This window comes from Paramormyrops kingsleyae, chromosome 13 (assembly GCF_048594095.1).
Source record: "Paramormyrops kingsleyae isolate MSU_618 chromosome 13, PKINGS_0.4, whole genome shotgun sequence".
In the NCBI taxonomy this organism is placed as follows: Eukaryota; Metazoa; Chordata; class Actinopteri; order Osteoglossiformes; family Mormyridae; genus Paramormyrops; species Paramormyrops kingsleyae.
In genome coordinates, this window is record NC_132809.1 from 18,586,833 (window position 1) to 18,610,348 (window position 23,516).

Sequence of the window (23,516 nt, forward strand, 5' to 3'; positions counted from 1 at the left end):
GATGGTGGGCCGTGCTTCCCCCCCCCCCCGCCCCCCCAGCCTGCCTCCTGACACAGTGAGGTCTGTAATCGCCCAGTCATTCCAAAGATCCGCTCAGATTCTGCATTTCTGCTGCATGACAGCCCTCAGGTTATCAATTTCATTTTAAGTTTTTTGGCCCTGTGTTCCTTATTTTTAATTAATTGTAATTGTTGACACACCACAACAAAATGTGTCCTCTGCATTTAAACCACATGTGATATAGCAGAGAACAGCTAATGCAGCGCCTGGGGAGCAGTGTTTGTGGGCGGTATCTTGTTCAGGGTACCTCAGTGGTGCCTTATTGGTCAGGGATTTGAACCTGCAATCTTTCAATTACAAGTCTACATCCCTAACCTTTAAGCCACCACTGCCTGCCTACAAAACTTAAAATGAAATTGATTAATGCGCACATTTTCTGAGTGCCAGCTATGTTTGTGTTTTTGACTGCGACTCTTAAAATCTGTAGCCTGAGGGCTGTCATGCAGCAGACATGCAGAATCTGAGTGAATCTTTGGAATGACTGGGCGATTACAGACCTCACTGTGTCAGGAGGCAGGCTGGGGGGGCGGGGGGGGGGGGGAAGCACGGCCCACCATCATGCCGGCCACATACTGTAACCCAATAAGCAGACAGCGCATCCCATTTCTCATTATTGATTTGCGGGTATTCCGCATGCTGGTATCCAGGGTGGAGCTCATGTTTGCGCTGAGAGTGACATAGGTGGCCCCTGGTGGCTTGCTGTTGGCTGCAGTCACCCCCGATTGCTGCTTCCTCCCTCTCGCTTGGGAAGCGAGGTTGGGAATGGGAGGATCCCTCACTGCTCCCCTTAAATTTCTTGCCGCTTCCCATAGCGGAAGCATGACAACAGTGTGACACTCCTGTTAAAGACCCTTGGTTGGCCGCTCCCTGCGTCCCCTTCGTCTCCGAGCCGCAGTCGTGATGACACTGCCACGGGTCGCCATGTGCCCGGCAGTCACACTTGCTCCTCGAGTGGGTCAAGATGGATGGCTCAGCTGTGCCCTCTGTGGGAGAGTGACTTTTTCTGTCCATGTCTGTGTGTCCCCAGATGACCCCTGTGTGGCGCTGACCCCAGGACTGCTCCGCCCACAGTGCGCATGGGCCCATTCTGAGGAGAGACCTGCCCCATGGACCTGCTGCTGCTGATTGTGCTCCTCTTGACCCCCCAGCTGGGTGCTGCCTCCCGAGCCCCCAGGATCTACACCAACAGCTGGGCTGTCCGCGTCTCGGGGGGAGCTGAGCAGGCCCTGCGCCTGGCCCGCAAGCATGGCTTCCTCAACCACGGCAATGTAAGCAGGCCGCCGTGCCGGCCCTAGGACCGCTGCGTGCTCCAGTCTCTTAGCCGGGTTTGTCTGTATGGGAGTCTGCCTGTAAGCAGGCCGCCGTGCCGGCCTTAGGACCGCTGTGTGCTCTAGTCTCTTAGCCGGGTTTGTCTGTATGGGAGTCTGCTCACGACTACACCTCCAGCGAGCTGCTGGCGTGCTCATTACAGGAATGAGGGGAGTGTTCACACTTAGCAATTCAGCCAATTCAAGTGTGTTTCCCACGCAAAATGAGACATGTATGAACACTCCAAATAAGCTCAGATCCCCCGAAAGCAAAGCAAACTGGAACCACCTCAAGAGGACCACTTATGCTGACAATATGTGAACAGGAAGTACACCCAGCTCGCTATGCTTTTCTCTGTGCTTTTTGGCTACTATAGGACACCATCTAGTGCTGATGTCACAACTGTCAAAACATTATTATGAATTCTTTAGATGGATTACACTAATTTATAATAGTCTTCAATAATTAAATGAAATTTAAAAATGTAATAAAATGTGATGGAAGTCCTCTTTTACAGGGATACCTACATTTCAGGTGAGAATGACACAAGGGCTGCCTGTGGTCTGCAAAGCAAGCCAGGTGTTATTTAGTATTGCTGGAGAATATTATGTAAATGGTAAATGGATCGCATTTATATATCGCATTTTTGCTACACTTTCGAGCACTCAAAGCGCTTTACAGTTATGCCTCACATTCACCCATTCATACACGCATTCACACACCGGTGGCGGTGAACACATCTGTGACATAAAACTGAGAGAAAAAAAAAAAAACAATATCTTTTTTTGTGGTCTTTGTCCCTGTTTAAATATTGGAAAAATACAACAAGAAAGCACATGCCGCCAGAATAGGCACAGCTGTCTATATGAGGAAGAAGTGACTAGTTAGAGTCAGTGACAGTGTCAAAAAGGACCAAGTGGGAATGTGAAATGGACTGAGACCATGTCAACGCTAAAGTGCACCAGAAAGTGAAGTGCTTTTGGAAGGCGATAGACAGTGTTTTCAGTTTGGTTGTTTTAAAAAGGCCTGTATGTGGAAAATACTGTATGTCAGTGTCGTTTTGAGGAAGGCACCTAATCTGAATGGCAATGCCCATCTCTACACACCTGGCGTTTCAGTTTTGTGATAAAGCTCCCAGATACTTTCACTGAGGAAGGCAGCCTCATCTCGTCCTACGAACAGGACGCCTGGAATCGATGCCTGTCTTTCCTCTTCTTGTCAGACAGGTCCACGCCATTTAACATCGCCACTTCCGGCTAGCACGCCTGATTGGTAGCCGTCCCTACTGCGCTCCCCAAATCCCATGCAGACCGCAGCCTCATTAAGCTGCATCTCAGAATCTGCAGGATAGGCTGAAAAGGGGGTTAATCATGCATGCATCTCGATGGAAAATGGAGATTCTTCATAAAAGCCATTCTGTCCTTGATACTGAGAGCTGATGTATAGTCAGACCACATTCCCCTGGGTTTTGTCTCGTGACTTCCTGTTTAATTATCTCTGCGTACATTAATGGTTGGCACACGGCACTCTGCCACATGACCAAGGGCACGTGCACACAGACACGTGTTTGTTTTATCTCTATACTAAGCCTCTCAATAAATGTCTCTCCAAAAGCTTCCAAGGCTCCAATCTGCGTGGTGGAATAAGCATTTTAGAAATGTTTCCAGCAATGGGAACTCTGGCAGAAGATGTTCCCGGCTAATTCCCAGTGCCTTTCATTGGCGAGCTTGTTCTGCTGGTGATAATAGCTGTTCCTCAGTGTCTTTGAGGTGCAGTGGATCTGTTAGTTGTGTGTGTGTGTGTGTGTGTGTGTGTGTATATATATATTATATATTTTTTTCTTTTCTTTTCTTTTTTTCATCCTTTAACATGCAAGCATCCCCTGTGGGGGAATCCTGTGTGATTCCACCCCCCCCCCCCCCCCCTGCACAGGTCTGCCTCAGTCCCTCCTTAGCCAGTGGCCCCCCAGGTGACTGACTGCTCCTCAGCACTGTCTCTCTTAAGCAGACTGTCTTACCAGCCCTATGCGCTGGAGGATCAGCCTGTATAGGGCTGATAAGACCTTTTTTTTGGGGGGGGGGGGCTTGTTCAAACTCTCCCCCTGCTTTATTAGGTCTTCATAAAGCCTCCAATCCCACTGGGGCCAGGTGATTCATTTATCCAGCCCAGCCTGTGTGCCGATAACCAACCTCAGACATTAGTTTATCGTGTGGGTGGGGGCTGGTGCTGTCCATTTCCCTGCTTTCGGCTTGCTCAGCCCCCCTGAGCTTCCACCCCCGCGGGGTCCTAAAGTCCTTAAGCCCGTCCTCACTGCCGTTTCAAAGAAGCTTCCTTGAAAGGCGTTTTTTTTGGCGCTGAAGGAGCCTTGTAGGAGGTGAAGGTTACTCCGTGTGGCTGGGCTGCACCCACGTTTCTGCATCGCAGCCTCTCACCGTGTGCTCAGCAAGAGCCTGCCGTCCAGCTCAGCTGCTTTATCCCTTTGTCTGGTGGAGTATGGGGGCCCAGCAGGGGGTCCTGGGTCCGCATCGCTCCCGTGATGAACCCTGGGGGGGGCGAACGGGATGGAACAATGGAGCAACGCATCCCTCAAGATTTTTATCTATGGACATTCCTTACTGCTGTAGCTCTGTTCCCATAGCAACCGTGGCAACGTACAACCTTGAGCGCACTAACGGACAGGCTTGGGCGCAGTAACAGACAGCCCATGTCTGAGCCTGTAGTGGGTGGGGGGTGGCCGGTTTATGCAAGGAGGGAGTAGGCATGTGAGCGATGGAGCTCTTTATTTTACTCTGTTTTTAATGAGCGGTCAGTTTGTCTGCTGGGTGTGAAATGCAGGTCGTTGTCTTTGCTGGCGCTCGCCACTTCACGGGGGTGTGGCTTAGCTTTGCAGCCTTCCCCAACGCCAGCACTGGGACGCCCATGTCCCTGTCCTCGTCCCTCCCGCTTCCAGCTGCTCCGCCCCCTTTCCGGTGCCCCCGCCCCCCTCGCCTCAGCCATCGAGCACCAGGCTGCCCCCCCCCCGCAGCTGTTCACCTAGGTAACGGATCATCACGAGGAGGTGTGGCAGGACATGCGGGCCTAATGTATCGCGAGACACCTCCTGAGAAGATATGGAGTCAGTGGCGCTGTGATACTTTGCCCCACTAGGATTTACTGTGCTGGGCATCTTTCTGAATGTGTTGGGTACCTTAAGGTTAATTTGGCTTCAGTGTGATTCTCTGTGTTCCCTGCAGGGGAGCTTTAGCTCCGTCACGGTGTCTCTGCTTGCTCCCGCACGAGAAGCTTCTGCGCGTCTGTCTGCCGCCCACAGATTGCCGGCTGGCAGGCGCGGGAGGGGCGGGGCTGCTCGCTAATGGCGCACGCTGCCCCGTGGCGTGTAAATGAAGCCCCCCCCCGCCAGGGCATGAAAGGCTGAGCCACATGACACAGACGGCCCAGTCTGTTTCAGAACTGCACAGAAAGTGTATGGGGGGGGGGGGGGTCAGGTTTTATCGGTAGCTTTTGGGGTGATGGAGCCCACCCCCCCTTTTTGCTGTTTGTTTTACAACCTGACCAGCTGTAAGGAGAAGCGACGGCGCCCCCTGTGGTCAGCCATCTCCTGTGAGATTCTCCAGTTAATTGCTTCTCCACTGAGATCCAAGGGGGGGGTACGTCTGTCAGAATTATGGAATCTTTTTTTAGTGTCAGGGATGTGCGTTTCATCATTGCTGGATGTTCGTTGTGGGCCCCCCCCCCCCGAGTTCCCCGGATTGTGGTGGACGGCAGCTTTGCACGCTATGAGAGCAATTTAAAGTTTAAGGTTGTGTCCTCAGAGACCGCTGAGGAGGGAGTGGGTTGGTGCCGTGGGCATAAAGCCTAAACGCTCCTGTTTCCCACAGGTGTGTGTTGGGCTCCGAACCGCCTCACAGAGTGATGTGTTTCTGGTGCATGCCAGTCACCCCTCGGCATCTTGGTTCTCTGGGTTCCTGGTGGAGGCCTCTGCCTGTGTGGCAGGGCGCCCTCCGTGTTTCTCCTGCTCGCCGGGGTCTGTGCTCCTCCCTCCCTGGCAGAGCGGAGTGGGCCAGCAGCCAGCGCTGGATCTCCTGGCCCTGGGCTGCTGCTCTGCACACATTAGCTCCATTCATCTTGCAGCGTCGTTGACCTTCACAAAGGCCAGCAGTCAGGAAAGCTCGCCCTGGGTCACAGAGGCCAGTCCAGCTCGTTTATTTACAGTAATCACTTGTTAAGCTTCTCTGAAGGCTGTTCATGGAGATGGATTCCCTGGGCAGCCCGTAACGCCGTCCTTGCTCATGACGCTGAGGGCCGTGGGGCCCTCGGGCTCCGTCAGCTGTGTGGAAAATCCAGTCTCTGGGCATGGGCTGAAAAAGTGTTTTTTAGGAGAACCGGGGTGTGTCTGAGTGTTGTGTGGCTGTGTGTGTATGCACATGTTTGTTATAAATGTGCGTGTGTGTGTGCCTGTGTGTCTGTGTGCGCGTGCGTCTGTGTGTGTGTGTGCACGTGCGTCTGTGTGCGCGTGCGCTTGCCCTTTTATATACATGTATAGGTCTCCCTCCTAACTCCCTTCACCAGGAATTTTTAAAAATGCCTCCTTTATCTTATTTGCATCATGAGGTTGAAGGTCACACCCTTTATTTTGGCTCTCAAGCAATTTTCCTCTCGCAAGCCTCATGTTCCACCTGGATTGCTGTTCTGTCCACTGCTTGGCATTTCTGCTCTTCATTCTTTGTGGCATTAAAATGGCATTAAAAGCTGGCGCCGGACAGCCGAGCCGTCACAGAGAAGCTGCCCGCGCTGCCAGGCCCTCCCACAGGCCGGCCGGTCGGCCGCGTAGCCGAGCCGCACCGCTCTGTCTGCTCGCTGGCGTCCTCACAGTCACGTTGTGGCAGAGGGAGCCGCTCAGTGAGCACTGGCTTGTTAAGTCCAATCAGCCTCACCCGGCACACATGCGATTAACATGGTGGATGCCGGCTGGACCGCGCTAATGAGCACCACGTGAGGGTTAAGCTGTCGAAATGGTTCTGTAATACGATGACCCGGTGACTGAAATCGCTGTGACCCCAAAGGACCCAGAGAGATCATATGATGTTACTCCACACGACCTCGTCTGCTGCGTAGAGGTTATGTAGAGGTTATGTAGAGCCAGCAGTCAGATCGCGTCGCTCAGCCAGCGATTTATTCTCACCTCTATACAGTGTTTAAACATGCGTCTCATACGCAGCAGCCAAGGCTTCATGAAGCGATGCTGGCGTCCATCTGTTCTGCTCAGAACCCGCCCGCGTCCTCGCCGCATTCCCAGGCAGGTGCTGCCTTACCCCCGGATTATGGTCATCTGGACGATAACATTCATGCTGAAAGCAGCTCATTAATTTTGCTTCCCTAATGACCTTATTTATTTGTCTCTGGCCTGCTTGTAAATAGCCGCCGCTCTTCCAGGAGGCCCCTGGTGATGTGATGTCACATGGGAGCCGGGCTTTATCTCTATTTTGTGCCCCTCTTGCTCCAGCCACTTGGGTCACGTCGGTCCGCTACCACAGTTCCTCCAGGGCACTCACTCACGACTTACAGCTTTCCTACAACTGATATGCAGTATGACAGTCCAATATTCTAATCTCACCAAACTGCCACCAGCTGAAGAATTGTCAAATGGAAAGTTTACTGTGACTTTACATTCTGACTCACAGCCAACTTTAAAGGGGCTGGAGAGAGCCCCCCCCCTCGTCCCCTGCTGTGAGCCCACACTGGCTCACAGTAAGTCAGCATTAAGTCCGTGCCCCCTGAGTTTGTACGGAGCCCCCTGCTGTGAGCCCACACCGGCTCACAGTAAGTCAGCATTAAGTCCGTCCCCCTGAGTTTGTACGGAGCCACCAGCTGTGAGCCCACACCGGCTCACAGTAAGTCAACATTAAGTCCGTACCCCTGAGTTTGTACGGAGCCCCCTGCTGTGAGCCCACACCGGCTCACAGTAAGTCAACATTAAGTCCGTGCCCCCTGAGTTTGTACGGAGCCCTCTGCTGTGAACCCACACCGGCTCACAGTAAGTCAGCATTAAGTCCGTGCCCCCTGAGTTTGTACGGAGCCCCCTGCTGTGAGCCCACACTGGCTCACAGTAAGTCAGCATTAAGTCCGTCCCCCTGAGTTTGTACGGAGCCCCCTGCTGTGAGCCCACACTGGCTCACAGTAAGTCAGCATTAAGTCCGTCCCCCTGAGTTTGTACGGAGCCCCCTGCTGTGAGCCCACACTGGCTCACAGTAAGTCAGCATTAAGTCCGTGCCCCCTGAGTTTGTACGGAGCCCCCTGCTGTGAGCCCACACTGGTTCACAGTAAGTCAGCATTAAGTCCGTCCCCCTGAGTTTGTACGGAGCCCCCTGCTGTGAGCCCACACTGGCTCACAGTAAGTCAGCATTAAGTCCGTCCCCCTGATTTTGTACGGAGCCCCCTGCTGTGAGCCCACACTGGCTCACAGTAAGTCAGCATTAAGTCCGTGCCCCCTGAGTTTGTACGGAGCCCCCTGCTGTGAGCCCACACTGGTTCACAGTAAGTCAGCATTAAGTCCGTGCCCCCTGAATTTGTACGGAGCCCCCTGCTGTGAGCCCACACTGGTTCACAGTAAGTCAGCATTAAGTCCGTGCCCCCTGAATCTGTACGGAGCCCCCTGCTGTGAGCCCACACTGGCTCACAGTAAGTCAGCATTAAGTCCGTCCCCCTGAGTTTGTACGGAGCCCCCTGCTGTGAGCCCACACTGGTTCACAGTAAGTCAGCATTAAGTCCGTGCCCCCTGAGTTTGTACGGAGCCACCAGCTGCCCCTCCCTATCGCAGAGTACCTGTTTGGTTCGGTTCAGTTTGTGCCCACCCCTACTTTACAGGCTTTGAGAGGAGGCAGCGGCCATGGGAATAGCAGGGGGTGGTTTATAAAAGCCCTTCTATGTAGCTGACACTGTAGATGGGGGCAGGAAGCAGCCCGCAGTGCCCTGTTTGCCCCCAGTGGGCATGCGGTCTCACAAGCTGTCTGCCTTTAGCTCTGGGTTTCGCGAGACTGCTGTCCCGGCGCATTAAGAGCCAAGGCTGAGTTTTAACAGTCTCACGCTGGGATTTGTCGAGTGGCACCGGCTTTATGATGCGGTTTCTCGGCAACGTTACCCCAGAGACGGCTGGCCTGGCATGGCCCGGGGCTGTCTGACAGGAACATCGTGGCTTGGCCTGGGATTAATGGTGGAGTGTGTGTCTTGTCCCTGCAGGTATTCGGAGAGTATTACCATTTCCGGCACCGTGCAGTGGTGAAGCGCTCCCTGACGAGTCACCGGGGAACACACGTCAGGCTCCAGAAGGAACCTCAGGTATGTTTGCGGGGTTTTGATGAAATGTGGGGCGGAGTCCTATCAAGGTATAAATTGCCTCAGGAATTTCAGGAGATTCCTTGTAGACAAATCTAGCAAAGTCAAATTAAAGTCACGTATCACAGAATTGTGGCACATCCCTCTGTCCTATCCTCCATTCTCTCTTCTGTCTTCTCTTTCACTTTCCCCTAATTCCTAAAGACTGGGAACCTTCCATGTACCAAGCCATCCCATCATTCCCAGTTAGGCTGATTGCATAGATTTGTTTATTAGCAGCTGAATGTATGATAAAAAAACTGTTTGAGTGGTTTCGTATGTTACTCAACAGGAATCTGGCAGAAGCCTGGTAAAAGCATCTGGATACTGTCACAGTTCACGCCTATGGTCTGGGCTGCTGGAGACTCTGCTCTAGGGCAGGACAGGGTCATCAGCCTTGTCTTCCAGCAGAGATACTCCCATGCCGAAGGCTAGCTCACATCTAGCCGTGTTCTGCTGTAGAGATAATCAGAAATATGATGTACTTAGTGTTAGTGTTCTTCTCGAGAGAGGATAATCATGTCTAATGAACTACGTGCTAGCCGGGTTTTAGAGCAGTGACATCACGCGTGCAAATGATAAGCACTGATAATCCCAGAGCTTCAACCATCTGCTAACGGGTGTTCACATAGCTGTCTGCGTGGCTGCAGTCAGATAGTCAGGGTGTTCACATAGCTGTCTGCGTGGCTGCAGTCAGACAGTCAGGGTGTTCACATAGCTGTCTGCGTGGCTGCAGTCAGACAGTCAGGGTGTTCACATAGCTGTCTGCGTGGCTGCAGTCAGACAGTCAGGGTGTTCACATAGCTGTCTGCGTGGCTGCAGTCAGACAGTCAGGGTGTTCACATAGCTGTCTGCGTGGCTACAGTCAGACAGTCAGGGTGTTCACATAGCTGTCTGCGTGGCTGCAGTCAGACAGTCAGGGTGTTCACATAGCTGTCTGCGTGGCTGCAGTCAGACAGTCAGGGTGTTCACATAGCTGTCTGCGTGGCTGCAGTCAGACAGTCAGGGTGTTCACATAGCTGTCTGCATGGCTGCAGTCAGACAGTCAGGGTGTTCACATAGCTGTCTGCGTGGCTACAGTCAGACAGTCAGGGTGTTCACATAGCTGTCTGCGTGGCTACAGTCAGACAGTCAGGGTGTTCACATAGCTGTCTGCGTGGCTGCAGTCAGACAGTCAGGGTGTTCACATAGCTGTCTGCGTGGCTACAGTCAGACAGTCAGGGTGTTCACATAGCTGTCTGCGTGGCTGCAGTCAGACAGTCAGGGTGTTCACATAGCTGTCTGCGTGGCTGCAGTCAGACAGTCAGGGTGTTCACATAGCTGTCTGCGTGGCTGCAGTCAGACAGTCAGGGTGTTCACATAGCTGTCTGCGTGGCTGCAGTCAGACAGTCAGGGTGTTCACATAGCTGTCTGCGTGGCTGCAGTCAGACAGTCAGGGTGTTCACATAGCTGTCTGCATGGCTGCAGTCAGACAGTCAGGGTGTTCACATAGCTGTCTGCATGGCTGCAGTCAGACAGTCAGGGTGTTCACATAGCTGTCTGCATGGCTGCAGTCAGACAGTCAGGGTGTTCACATAGCTGTCTGCATGGCTGCAGTCAGACAGTCAGGGTGTTCACATAGCTGTCTGCATGGCTGCAGTCAGACAGTCAGGGTGTTCACATAGCTGTCTGCGTGGCTGCAGTCAGACAGTCAGGGTGTTCACATAGCTGTCTGCGTGGCTACAGTCAGACAGTCAGGGTGTTCACATAGCTGTCTGCGTGGCTGCAGTCAGACAGTCAGGGTGTTCACATAGCTGTCTGCGTGGCTACAGTCAGACAGTCAGGGTGTTCACATAGCTGTCTGCGTGGCTGCAGTCAGACAGTCAGGGTGTTCACATAGCTGTCTGCGTGGCTGCAGTCAGACAGTCAGGGTGTTCACATAGCTGTCTGCATGGCTGCAGTCAGACAGTCAGGGTGTTCACATAGCTGTCTGCATGGCTGCAGTCAGACAGTCAGGGTGTTCACATAGCTGTCTGCGTGGCTGCAGTCAGACAGTCAGGGTGTTCACATAGCTGTCTGCGTGGCTGCAGTCAGACAGTCAGGGTGTTCACATAGCTGTCTGCATGGCTGCAGTCAGACAGTCAGGGTGTTCACATAGCTGTCTGCATGGCTGCAGTCAGACAGTCAGGGTGTTCACATAGCTGTCTGCGTGGCTACAGTCAGACAGTCAGGGTGTTCACATAGCTGTCTGCGTAGCTACAGTCAGACAGTCAGGGTGTTCACATAGCTGTCTGCGTAGCTACAGTCAGACAGTCAGGGTGTTCACATAGCTGTCTGCGTGGCTGCCCCATCTTCCGACCCAGATCAGTCCTGGGTAGCAGCCGGTGAATCAGGCTTGTGACATGATCCTGGTGCACCATCTTGTCACTGTGCTTTTGGCTGGCGGCAGGATGTCTTATCAGTCACCATCAGCTGCCTTTGAGTGTGTAGGTCCCTCAGCGGAGGCGAACAGCTGAGTTTGCGTCCTGTTCGGAAGGGAGATCTTATCAGCTGATCTTTACTGTCTCCATTCCCTTTGAAGAATTCCTAGGAACTTTGTTTTTGTGGTTAGCTTTTCATGGAAAAAAAAGTATTTTTTTTCCCCCGTGTTCAGAATTGAAGGTTATCCAGCTCTCCTGCTAACGACTGTCAGTCCCTCTAAGTTACTGAGCACTAAGGTTATTTCACTTTTCTCATGACGTGATGACTGACCACATTTAACTGAGGCATGCAAGTCATTTCAGGTGAAAGTGTCAACTGCAGCTGTTTGGAAATCCAGCAGTTTCTGGTCCTTCCCGGTCGCTGTCTTGTATCTTTGGACACCATCCATCCGCAGATGTGGAGGGGGAGCTGTTGGGCTGACTCGACATCGACGAGCCAGACTTTGTCAGAAGCCGCTGATGACAGTACTGTCAGCCGGCCTTGTCCTGCACTTAATCCACAGCCTACAGCTTCTGATCGGATGAATCTGCTAGCAGCTGCTGGCATTCGGATAAAAACTGGTATTCTTTAGTCTGCAGTCCATGTATTAATATTAATGAGGCCCCTTTCAATTAATGGGAGAAGCTTGATTTTGTTTACAGCTCTTGGGTCTGGAGATGATTATGTGCTGAGGAGTGGGGGTGCTTGCAGGGCAGGACGCCCGCTGGCTGGCTGGCTGTGCCTGGTGCAAACTGGGCTCTGGCAGCTGAGCCCACAGCAGGCTGCCGGCAAGATAATTGAGTATGTTAGGGATCAGAGTCAAGCCAGGCGAGGAGGTTTGGCTAATGGGCCAAAGCTCTCCCTTGTGTCTGAGCGCGTAAAGGCGGGATGAAGCTCGCACATGCTCGCTTTGTAGTCTGCCATTTTCCTAAGGATTAAGCGTTCATTACATTCTAGGGTTTTTTGTGAATAAATCGCAGGTTGGCCTCCTGTTTTCAGCTGGGCTTATGATCATGCTGGCGGAGATGGGGTCCATGAGAAGCACCCTGCACTGGGGGACTTAACAGGCCCTTGGCGGTCAGGTTTAGCCGATGGCTCTCGCACTGCAGGCTGATCTGTGGCCTTCATCCTCCTGATCGCTCTCTCCAGGTGCTCTGGGCCCAGCAGCAGGTGGTGAAACGCCGCAGGAAGAGGGATGTGTACACCGTCGAGCCTTCGGACCCTGAGTTCGCCCAGCAGTGGTACCTGGTGAGTAGATGTGAGGCTGTTCATGATCTCTGTTGCTTTTATTCCAGCTTGCCCACTGGTTGAATAGATCGCTTTGAAATGTGACCACTGAGCAGCGAGGAATTGGAACGGTGTGGTTCTTTGAGACAATCTGAGCATCTCTGTGCAAAGCCTGTAGCTTGAGGCAGAGATATAAGGTCTAGATATCAACACGGATTATCCCGTGTGGGACGAGGCTGCGTGGCCAGGCCGCAGGCTTCTCAGTGGATGCTTGTGCGTATTTTGGTTCAGGTCTTGCATTTTGTTTAGATGCATAGAGGTTCTTTGGGTTCCTCCCGGTGAAGATGTGCAATACCCAAGTTACTTTAGTATGGACTTCAGTAAGTCAGAATTTTGTTAATATTTGATAACTAAAAACTAAAAAATTCCTATTGTACACTTCACTGGCATTTAGACGCAAAATCAAAATACTGCATATATCTTAATGCAGTAGCATTGTAATCCAATTTTTAATAGCATGATAGACAAAATGCCGTGGTCTGTATCAGTGTCCTTTATGTTTTTGCATTGAATGCATAATGCATACAGTACATACATATATTTCTGGTATTAAGGGCACAGGCGCTGATAGGGCAGAGCGGGGGCCGGGCCGTTAGCGTGGGCCGGGCCGTTAGCGTGGGCCGGGCCGTTAGCGTGGGCCGAGCCGTTAGCGTGGCGGTAATATTTTTAGCCTGGGTGATTTCTGCGGGTGCTGGCTGCGAGGTGCAGCGGATGTGTGGCGGCTCGCACCATTAATAAAGAGCTGAGGAAGGCGCCCGGCCAGTCTTTCAGAATATAGCTGTCTAGTCACATTACTGTTCCGGAGGTGCTTGAGAGGAGACTTTATAACAAAAATAAAACTTCCTCGTGGCACTTCTCAGGGGAGTGCTGTAGATGTAGCCACCAGCACTGTCGTGCTGCGGGGGCTCTCCACGGTGGGCCGGCCTGGGGCGGGCCCAGGGTTTCTATGACATGTCCCGAAGGCCTCATGCACGCGGAGATATGGACCCACGGGACCCTGCTCCCCCAGCTTATTCCTCCTCCTCCTCTCTGGCCTTTAAAGCGCCTGCTTTTGTTTTTCAGTGATAAGAAAGTAGGTGTTTTTGCGAGACGTTTCTGCCATGAATATTTATGGAGGCAACTCGGCCCTCTATCAGGAAGAAATCGCAAAGCAGTCCTCAAGCACCGTGTGGGAGAAGGAACGCCCCACACTCTAAGAAGAGAAAACTTCAAATGAAACCGCAGCTGTAAAATTTCTCATTTCTGACGACGCAGTCGGACTTCCGAGTTTTTAGTCTTTGGAGATGGGATTTGCAGGCGTTTTGGGCTCCGCACTGCGCGAGCCTGATTCCCTGCAGGAGGATCAGTGCAGCTGCTTGCCAGCACAGGGTGGGGAGGCAATAGTCCCGCCCCAGTGCTCATTTTCATCACACTTTTGTGGGGGATTTTCTCAGCTGAGGCCAAAAGGTGGATGGTGTTCAAAGGCACTGAGGCCGGTTAGATAAGGAGAAGGAGAAGGAGGCCTGTAGACCGGGCTGCCGGGCTCTGTGAGAGCGGCACCTCGCTGCGTCCTGGACATTCTGAAATGTCAGTGGGGGGCCTGGCCCCCCTGTACCACACATGCCCCCCTGTGGGTTGGTGGGGGAGAAACAGGAATCCTCCCCCCTTCTCAGGCTTGATTACGCTGAGGAGAATGTGGGTGCAGAAGGGCACCAGCGCATTTGCCGGGGAGCAAAGGTGACCGTTCAGTCGAGAGATCGTGCCGATGGCCATTAACATGTCAGGAATGAGCGGAGGGCAGCAGAAGGGCGGAGCTTAATACTGTCTTTTAAACCTCCGGTGGAAGCAGCTGGCTGTGCAGCTGTCTGACCTCCACCTCTGGAAGCAGCTGGCTGTGCAGCTGTCTGACCTCCACCTGTGGAAGCAGCTGGCTGTGCAGCTGTCTGACCTCCACCTGTGGAAGCAGCTGGCTGTGCAGCTGTCTGACCTCCACCTCTGGAAGCAGCTGGCTGTGCAGCTGTCTGACCTCCACCTGTGGAAGCAGCTGGCTGTGCAGCTGTCTGACGTCCACCTCTGGAAGCAGCTGGCTGTGCAGCTGTCTGACCTCCACCTCTGGAAGCAGCTGGCTGTGCAGCTGTCTGACCTCCACCTCTGGAAGCAGCTGGCTATGCAGCTGTCTGACCTCTCTCGCTGTTTATTTCCAGTTTAATACGAACCACCAGGACCTGAATGCCAAGAGCGCCTGGGAGCAGGGCTACACAGGCAGGGGGGTGGTGGTGACCATCCTGGATGACGGCATCGAGAAGAACCACCCCGACCTGATGCAGAACTACGTGAGTGCAGGGGGGAGCCCAGCCCGGGATTAGGACTCATGAATAGCGCATATGTACAGTGCAGGGCAGCTACAGACTTTACAGGCTTTCAGGCTGTATATCCTGGGTATTAAAGAGAACCTCAGAGGGTTTTCCAGCCTTACGCAGTTTGCAGAGTTTGCTGTTGAGGCTTTGGTTCCCCTCCCCTGGCATAGATGGTCTTGCATGCACAGCTCTGTAAATGTAGAGCGCCTTCGATGTGACTGGTGCTTTTCTTCCCTGTGGACAGGACCCGGACGCCAGCTACGACGTGAACGATGGGGATCCGGACCCCCAGCCGCGCTACACCCAGCTCAACGACAACCGGTAGGGCCTGAGCGGATGGGGGCAGATGGTAGCGGCTGGCTTTTAGCGTCCTCCTGTCCTGCTGTAGATGTGCAGGGATGCTGGGCGCGATGGATGCTGGGCGCGATGGATGCTGGGCGCGATGGATGCTGGGTGCGATGGATGCTGGGCGCGATGGATGTTGGGTGTGATGGATGCTGCTCGCGATGAGTATTGGGCGCAATGGATGCTGCTCGCGATGGATGCTGCTCGCGATGGATGCTGGGCGCGATGGATGCTGGGCGCGATGGATGCTGCTCGCGATGGATGCTGCTCACGATGGATGCTGGGCATGATAGATGTTGGGTGTGATGGATGCTGCTCGCGATGAGTATTGGGGGCGATGGATGCTGCTCGCGATGGATGCTGCTCGCGATGGATGCTGCTCGCGATGGATGCTGGGCGAGATTGATGCTGGGCGCGATGGATGCTGGGCGCGATGGATGCTGGGCGCGATGGATGCTGGGCGAGATGGATGCTGGGCGAGATGGATGCTGGGCGAGATGGATGCTGGGCGCGATGGATGCTGGGCGCGATGGATGCTGGGCGCGATGGATGCTGGGCGCGATGGATGCTGGGCGAGATGAATGCTGGCCAGGTACTGCCTCCTCCTACAGGGTCACACAGCGGCCGACTGACCGACTGATTGTCTGCTTTGGTCTGGCTCATGGGCAGTGCAGATTTGCTTCATATTTTTTCCTTTAAATCAGGAATATAATTGGAAAAACATGTTACTGCATTTAATTAACTTTGCTTCATTTAGTCTGAATGCAGGCTGGTTTTCCTGCAGTTCAGCTAATTTGCTCTTTTGAAGATGGAGTTGATAATTTTTTTTTTTTTGAAGCTGTACTCATGAATGCTGAAAGAACCGCCATTATTCAGAAACCCATTTTTTCCCCCTGATATATTTACAGCCTGTGAAGTGCAGCCGGTGATGCAGCATTTATCAGCTGTCATCCCAAGTCACCCCTCCATTTGCTTTTTGCTAATGTTTAACTTCTGAAAGTGACGAACGTTCACGCAAACCCACACAGCTGGCCCAGTACAGGGCTCTGATTGGCACATGATTGCATTTGCTTTGTGAATCCGTTCTGAGGAGCCGCCTCATTGGCTGAGCTCATTTTCCTGCCTGCTGGTGCCTTCTGAGCGATTCTGGTGTCAGGATGCTGTCTGCAGACAGACAAGGAGAGACCACCGCCCTTTTGGAGTGAAAACACGGAGCGTTACCATACGATCGCAGCACCTGCAGCTCCACTCTTAGATCCGGGAAAATCCGGACTGAAAAGTTGTAATTTTGCAGCTGTGCTGGTTTTCAGTGAAGAGGTGTATCTGCGAGAGCCGTCATTGGCTGCTTAGGGAGGAGCAGCTGTACAGTGTGACTGTCACAGAGGGAGGGTGTGCTGGATGTGAGGGGGCTACACAGTCGCCTTCAAACGCAGCTGTATAGACGGGTGCTTCTGGCTGCCTTCACCATCGCACACTGCGCTCAGTGTCACCTTACAAATGGGTGCCAGAAGCAGCCATCCGCTCCTCACAGCCCAGCTTTGTCAAGCAGCCCTAACAAAGGGCTATGTTACAGGTGTTAGAGTATCGCCGCCTGGATCCCCATGACGTCCCGGGGACTTAGTTCAGCTCGACTGTGTCTTGTAAGCTGTGTGCCCCTATCCCACTGCCGGGGCCTCTCTGCACTTTATTCATTAGGAAGCTGTTTGCACAGAGCTGGAAATGTGCAGTAGCTGGACCGTGATTGAAAATCCATCCCTTCGCTGCTGAATCGCTTGCTGTCGGCCTATAAATATACATCCGTATATATCTGTGGTTGCAGGGTTGTGGGATTGTTCCTTCTGAGTGGAGATATGAATATGTACACATGAAAACGGCACATGAACTCATTTCCATTTAGAGAACTTTTAGAATTTGCATCTGCATACATAATAGATTGTAGCCGAGCGCAGTGCAGACGGACTCGGCGCGAGTGTGAGATGTCCTGCCTCTGCGCCTGGCTGTCTGCTGCTGTCAGTCAGCGTGTGTCAGCTTCCTGCATACGCCTGGCGTCTTATCATCCTTGCCTCCCCGTCTGAACGCATTTAAAGTTTGCTGCAGACTCTTCAGCTGTACGCTGTGCCTGTGTGGTCCCAGTGTGGCGTGTGCCGGCGTGAATCCTGAAAACTTCTCGAATTCAGATATTAGGGATATATGAAGACGTGCGTCTCTCGGCGATCTGGCAGATGGAGCCCAGCCCCAAATGGGGCTCCAGTTGGCTGCCAGGTGCAATTCTGAGCTGTCCCTTTTCTGTACTATCCTGCCAGTTAGGGTACAGCCCCCTGTTCTGGAGGAACAAGGAGTTTAGGTCCAGTTGTCAGTATTTTTGAGAGGGTGTTTTTTTTGGCCAGAAATGGTGGCTGTCACTTTATTTTTCTATTATATGGGACGGTTGAGAGATTCACAGCCTGTGCATTTGGAGTTCTGGATGAGCTCCTAATCTCGTCAGCTGTGGCTGTTTGGCCTGGCCAGGCTGGACGCCCCCTCCTCCACACACACACACACACTCACAAGGCTGTGTTTTATTGAGGCCCTTTTTGTGGAGGTGATGAGCTTTGTAGGTATCCCTGACGTAGCTGGTGCTCTGTGATGTGCCGCCACAGGCTTGCCTTCTGCTTGGCTGGGTGCCTGTAAAAAGCAGGGTCAGTGTGACGGTCTGCTTTCACAGAGCTGTCCAATAGCTGGCCTTCAGCCCCGTCAGCTGTGACAGACGTGCGAGCCGAAGTTCTATTTTGGTCCCGGCGTCTCACTGCCGATGGCGGCCCAGCAGAATCAGGCCAGCTGGTATGTTTGCTTGCTTCTGCTGGAAATCCCTCCCCCTCTCTCTGTCTTTGCGAAATAACAGGCAAATGTCGAATAAAAACTTAAATTACGCTCAGGTGTGCTGAGTTAAAGGAGGTCTTTCAGAGTTTTTACTGTAATCTTGTTTTAAGATGTGTGAACATTCGACTTTCAAAGTAGGTCAGATGATGCAGGCACTGTGCCCTAACGCAGGGGAGCTGGTGATTACGCACACAGGCACACAGGCACATCCGGCACAGAGTAACAGCTGTGCCGGGAAAGTCTGTCTGCATCAGGAGTCCTGGCGGCTCAGCAGGCTTCTGCGACGGCATCCTCCCTTAATTAGCGCTCTCTTAATTTCTTTGTTTAAATGTGCTATTTTTGGAAAGGCATTGGTTTTAATAACATGGGTAACTGAGCAAGTCAAGCCAGGAAATGCGGTAAAATGACATCCAGTGGAGCTGTGAGCTTGAGAGCCCGATGTTCCGTCTCTCACTTCCTGCTGAAGATCGCCCTGATGGCTGAGATGGCACGTCTTAGTGACTCACTGCTCCCGAGCGTGGAGCAAGCTCTCTGATTCCAGGTGCCCTGGTAGGCACTCCGGGCACGAAGGAACACGTCGTTCTGGTGACCAACACGGCGTGTTGCACCCGTGATGGGGTCCTGGGCAGGACGTCGGCTCCTGCGTGTGACCCCTTCCAGAGGGCCAGCCCACTCACGCTACCCTAAATTGCCTATTGTTTGCTCAATTGGACCGATTGTGGGGCTTAATCTGTTGATGATACAGAGCTTGCAGCCAGAGCAGCTGCTGGACCAGGCCCAAAGGGGCACTGGGCCTGGGCCCCTTCAATCCAGCTCCGGCCTGCCGCCTCATTAGCGGTGGCTCAGCGCCTCTTTGATCCACCTGACGGAGCGGCGCCCTCGGGCCCGGCACCAGCGTGTGGTGGGGTCCTGCTCCGCATCCTAACCCTCAGCCTGCTCTCCATATTTCCGTATTACAGGGCACAAGACACTGTCTCTTTGTCTTCCAAGTGGCGAAGCGGGCAGTGCGAGTCAGACTTTTAGGATAGTATGCCAACTCCCCTGTTTCACCTTTAATTATTAATCTAGTTCTGTTATGCACGATCCTAGACGTGACATTGAATCCCACACAGAGCTCACATGCCGAGGCTTGGTGTTTGTCATTTTGCTGTATGTTCTGAGGCACGCGTCTGTGTGTGTGTGGCGGCCTGCTCCATGCAGGCCTGTCCTTAAGCCCTCCCTCTCCTGTCGTCGCAGGCACGGGACTCGCTGCGCTGGGGAGGTGGCCGCTGTTGCCAACAACGGGATCTGTGGAGTGGGCGTGGCTTACAACGCTCGCATCGGAGGTGAGTGGCTCGCTGGGAGGCCCTGGCACGTGGACACTAGGCACAAGCTCGCTGCCTGACACAGACGCGTGAGCTCTGCCTAGTTTTCTGGGTGCTTGTGAGATGCTTTGAAAATATTAACCTGATGAGTGATCAGCTGTTCTTGCACACAACCATGTTGGGGCTAAATGATCTATTTTTTCTTTTTTGTTAAATGGAAGGACACGACTGCGATCCTGGCTCTCTCCGGTTAGGGTCCCGGTCGGTCGTCTTCACGAGCCGCCACGCCACTCCTCTGAGCCTGTAATCTGGCTGTAGCAGTGCAGAAATCTTGCACACAGCTCCTCCATTCATTCCCAACTATAATATGGCAGCATTTGAGCAAGCCTGAGGGTCTTTAGTCTGAGGACCCCAAATTGCGATCTCCCACTGGCTGTGGCAGTGGAGGGCCCTGCTGTTATTGGCTCTGGCAGTGCAAGGTCCCGGTATTATTGGTTATGGCAATAGAGGGCCCTGCTGTTATTGGCTATGGTAGTGGAGGGCCCTGCTGTTATTGGCTATGGTAGTGGAGGGCCCTGCTGTTATTGGCTATGGTAGTGGAGGGCCCTGCTGTTATTGGCTGTGACTGTGAAGGGCCCTGCTGTCATTGGCTTGGCTAAGAGGAGGAAACCTTTTTCCCTGTTTAAATGCCTACTTCTCCTTCAAATAGTTGTTCTTTTTCCATTTGTTGATGTGAGGCAGTGTGATTAAACCTCCCCAACCAGTATAATAACTATGAACCCAATGTGAGCGATATGACCTTTTCTGGGGTTTTACTGCCCCCAGCAAACGGGTTCTGCATGTTATCAGGTAGTTGAGGAGGCAGTACACTGCTTATGGTTCCTGTTTTCTCTTTCTGTAAATAGCTCCGATCCTTTGGCCATGCAGCATTAGATAATTAGCGGGCCCATTCGCCCTGCCGGTTTCTCCGCTTCCTGTTTCCCACAATCCTCTTTGGGACCCTAACCCTTCCTGCCCCTGAAGGAGAGCAGCGGCTGCCTGAAAGCCTTCCAGGAAGGCGTGCATCTCGCTTTGCTTTTTCAAAGCTTTTTAAGATGTACTGCAGTAGTTGGCTTAGTCCTTAGGGAGGCATTGCTGAGCAGTTTCACCCACTGTGGTTTAAGGGAACAGCATCATTTTTGAAGATCTCCCCCTAACCCCTTTTCTTGTTCCATCCTGGAGTTTATTCCCCCCCCCCAAGCCCAGGGCATCAGCTGGCATTCTCCAGGACCAGACCTCACGTGATATGAGCTCCGCACCAGCACCAGCTGTTCCGGCAGCGCTCTTGACGCCCCCCCCCCCACGCCGGGCTGCTCAGCAGGCGCTGCGAGAGCATGCCGGCCAGCTGTGCTCGGTTTAGCTGCAGGCGGTTAGTGCCACAGCACTGGGATTATGACTCCAGGCTGCCTGATTAGCTGTCATTGTTTGCGGCGTGTTTATCGCAATCAATTTGTTGTGCGACTTGACAGCCATCATGATAAACTGTTTTCAGGAGACTTGAGAATGACACAGCGTCTTCACTGTTCCGGCGCTGCTCCACCACCAGGCCAGGAGGGGGCGCTGTGACCACTTCATCCTCTTACACCCCCTCAGGTGTTCGCATGCTGGACGGGGAGGTGACTGACGTGGTGGAGGCTCAGTCCCTTAGCCTGAACCCGCAGCACATCCACATCTACAGCGCCAGCTGGGGACCGGAGGATGACGGCAAGACGGTGGACGGACCCGCCAAGCTGGCCAGGGAGGCCTTCCTGCGGGGGGTCACGGAGGTCAGGCTCCGCCCGGCCACACACCCTGTGTGTGTCCTCCGTTAAATTGCCATTAAATACCCAGAAACTCCTGAGCGAAAACACAGCAGCAGAACTACCTGCTGACCTTGCGAGAGTGTTTGTTTGTGTCTTTGATCTTCTCCGTGAAGATTAGGAGGAGCATCTGTCTGGCCTTCATGAGGCGCACCGTGAGAACAGGCGATGAGTGGGTGGGCCGGCGTGTGAGGGAGGATTTTCAGGGTCCTGAGAGCCCAGACCGAAGCTCTTCATTTAACATGAAGCTTCCTTCAGCTCAGGGGGGGCAGGAACGCTCACCGCTGCTCTGGATAATCCATGGGGACAGGGGGGTCGGGGCTGTAATTGGGCCGGCGGTTACGGGAGAGGGCTTTAATCTGGCTGCTGGGTGTGCGGTTACTCACTACTCTGGTTGCTCGGGCTCCTGTACCATAATCTGTCTTTTTTTCATATTTATTGTTAGTATTGAGCTTTTTCGCTGATATTTGGTTTCAATACGCTTGGCTCACGCTTCACTGCAAGTCCTCATAAAAGGAGCGAGAGAATAACCGCGTTTACTGGCCGAAGACATACGACTGCAAGGGGCCACGGCCAGACTGAGACGCTGGCTGGGAGCCAGCCGCTCGCCCGCTCGCTGGAGCATTCCCTACCCCGATCGGCACTTAATCCTCCACTGAAGCCGGCAGAATGCTGACTCTGTGCCCAGCTTTGAGTCTGAAGCCCCGACATTCTGCTGCCCGGAGCGCAGGCTGCTACCGCCTTCGATTATGTGAGATCATGGTAGCAAATGAAGATTTAGGGGCCTCCGATGCGTGACAGACAGCCCCAGGGGCTTCTGGGAGAATGAGGATGGCTTTCAGGAGTGCTGCTTGGAGACATGTGCTGGGCGGACCGCGCCCCCTGGGCCCGCAGGGTGGGAGGGGCCTTTTGGGGAATGTGGGAAATAAACAAGGTGACCCATGAGAAACAGGATTCAGGTGTGACCAGAGCTGCCCACCAGCAGGGCGGCACCTTCAGTGCATGCGACCGCCCCTTTAAAACCCAGCCCTACGGCCTCGCAAGCAGGTCAGCAGAGGGCAGAGGAGGCCTGTAAGAGTAGGAATCGGCCCTTTCTGGTGGTAAAGTGAAGTCTGTTAGAATGTGTGACCACACAGAAACATATTAGCAGTGGGGTCAGCTGCTATCTCCCCGGCCGCGGGGAGATAGCAGCACGGATACATCATCAGCCGACACGGTAAGTTAAGCGTGGGGTCATGTTATCAAAAGTTGTAAGGAGGAGGTGCATTGGGAGCAGAGGCTCTGGGTGAGGCATGGGTCACGCCGGATGGCATTCTCACTCGACTGCTTGTGCTCAGGGTCGAGGCGGCCTGGGCTCCATCTTCGTGTGGGCGTCGGGGAACGGCGGCCGCGACAAGGACAGCTGCAACTGCGACGGCTACACCAACAGCATCTACACCTTGTCCATCAGCAGCAGCACGCAGAGCGGCAACGTGCCCTGGTACAGCGAGGCCTGCTCCTCCACGCTGGCCACCACCTACAGCAGCGGCAACCTCAACGAGAAGCAGATCGTGAGTGCCCCCCCCCACCGCGGGCCCCTCTGATTGGTGAATCTGGGTGTGGGCGGCTGACTGGGCTCGTCGGCAGAGATGCAGCACGCAGGTCCTCACCACTCCTGACCTGGTGTGTGTCACGCATGGGGAGCCGTCCAAATCGGGAGAGAGCCGCACCCTCGGGGGTTCTGCAGCCGATTCCGGGTTCCCTTTGCCGGCCGTCACAGTCACAGGCAGAGCCAATGCCAGGTTCCCTTTGCCTGCCGTCACGGTCACAGGCAGAGCCGATTCCGGGTTCCCTTTGCCGGCCGTCACGGTCACAGGCAGAGCCGAGCCGCGGCAGCAGCTGTCCGCGTGACAGGGGTGCGACTCGGCCGGTCCCCACGCACCTGGGTGCATCAAGTCGCTGCGTAATGGGAAGAGGAGGCTTCTCTCCGCCCCACAGATCAAGGCGCTTCCGTTTAGCATTGTAAGCTTGCTTTGTTGGGGTTGGGGCTTTATCTGATGAAATGTAGCTGAAATGCTTCTTGCATTTGAAACCTCCCGGTGTTTAGGCCTTGTCATTATCACATGAGTTGTAAGGGAAGCACGTTTCGACCTTGGCGGGGTTTGACGTTTTGTGATTTCTAGTTTGTGAGCCTAGGTCTCTCCCACTTAGAGACTGCAGTGACTCACTGTGACTCTGCCCCTGCAGGTCACCACCGACCTCAGGCAGAAGTGCACAGAGTCTCACACGGGCACCTCCGCTTCCGCCCCCCTGGCAGCTGGCATCATCGCGCTGGCTCTGGAGGCCAAGTGAGTTCGTCGCCCCCTGCTACTCTCTCTCCTTTGTGTTTT

General features: G+C 53.7%; 1 protein-coding gene across 6 annotated transcripts in view; it reads left to right on the forward strand.

Moving 5' to 3' along the window:
• Positions 1 to 23,516, forward strand: part of furinb (furin (paired basic amino acid cleaving enzyme) b) — a 33,920-nt gene that overhangs the window by 5,466 nt on the left and 4,938 nt on the right. For all 6 annotated transcript variants that reach the window (XM_023817419.2, XM_023817418.2, XM_023817413.2 and 3 more), the window contains exons 2-10: positions 1,088 to 1,328; positions 8,605 to 8,703; positions 12,328 to 12,426; positions 14,649 to 14,777; positions 15,046 to 15,122; positions 19,242 to 19,330; positions 20,942 to 21,114; positions 22,485 to 22,697; positions 23,374 to 23,474. In XM_023817419.2, the coding sequence (XP_023673187.2) occupies positions 1,167 to 1,328; positions 8,605 to 8,703; positions 12,328 to 12,426; positions 14,649 to 14,777; positions 15,046 to 15,122; positions 19,242 to 19,330; positions 20,942 to 21,114; positions 22,485 to 22,697; positions 23,374 to 23,474 (1,142 nt within the window). In that variant the 5' untranslated portion in view covers positions 1,088 to 1,166. The remainder of the gene's footprint in view (positions 1 to 1,087; positions 1,329 to 8,604; positions 8,704 to 12,327; positions 12,427 to 14,648; positions 14,778 to 15,045; positions 15,123 to 19,241; positions 19,331 to 20,941; positions 21,115 to 22,484; positions 22,698 to 23,373; positions 23,475 to 23,516) is intronic.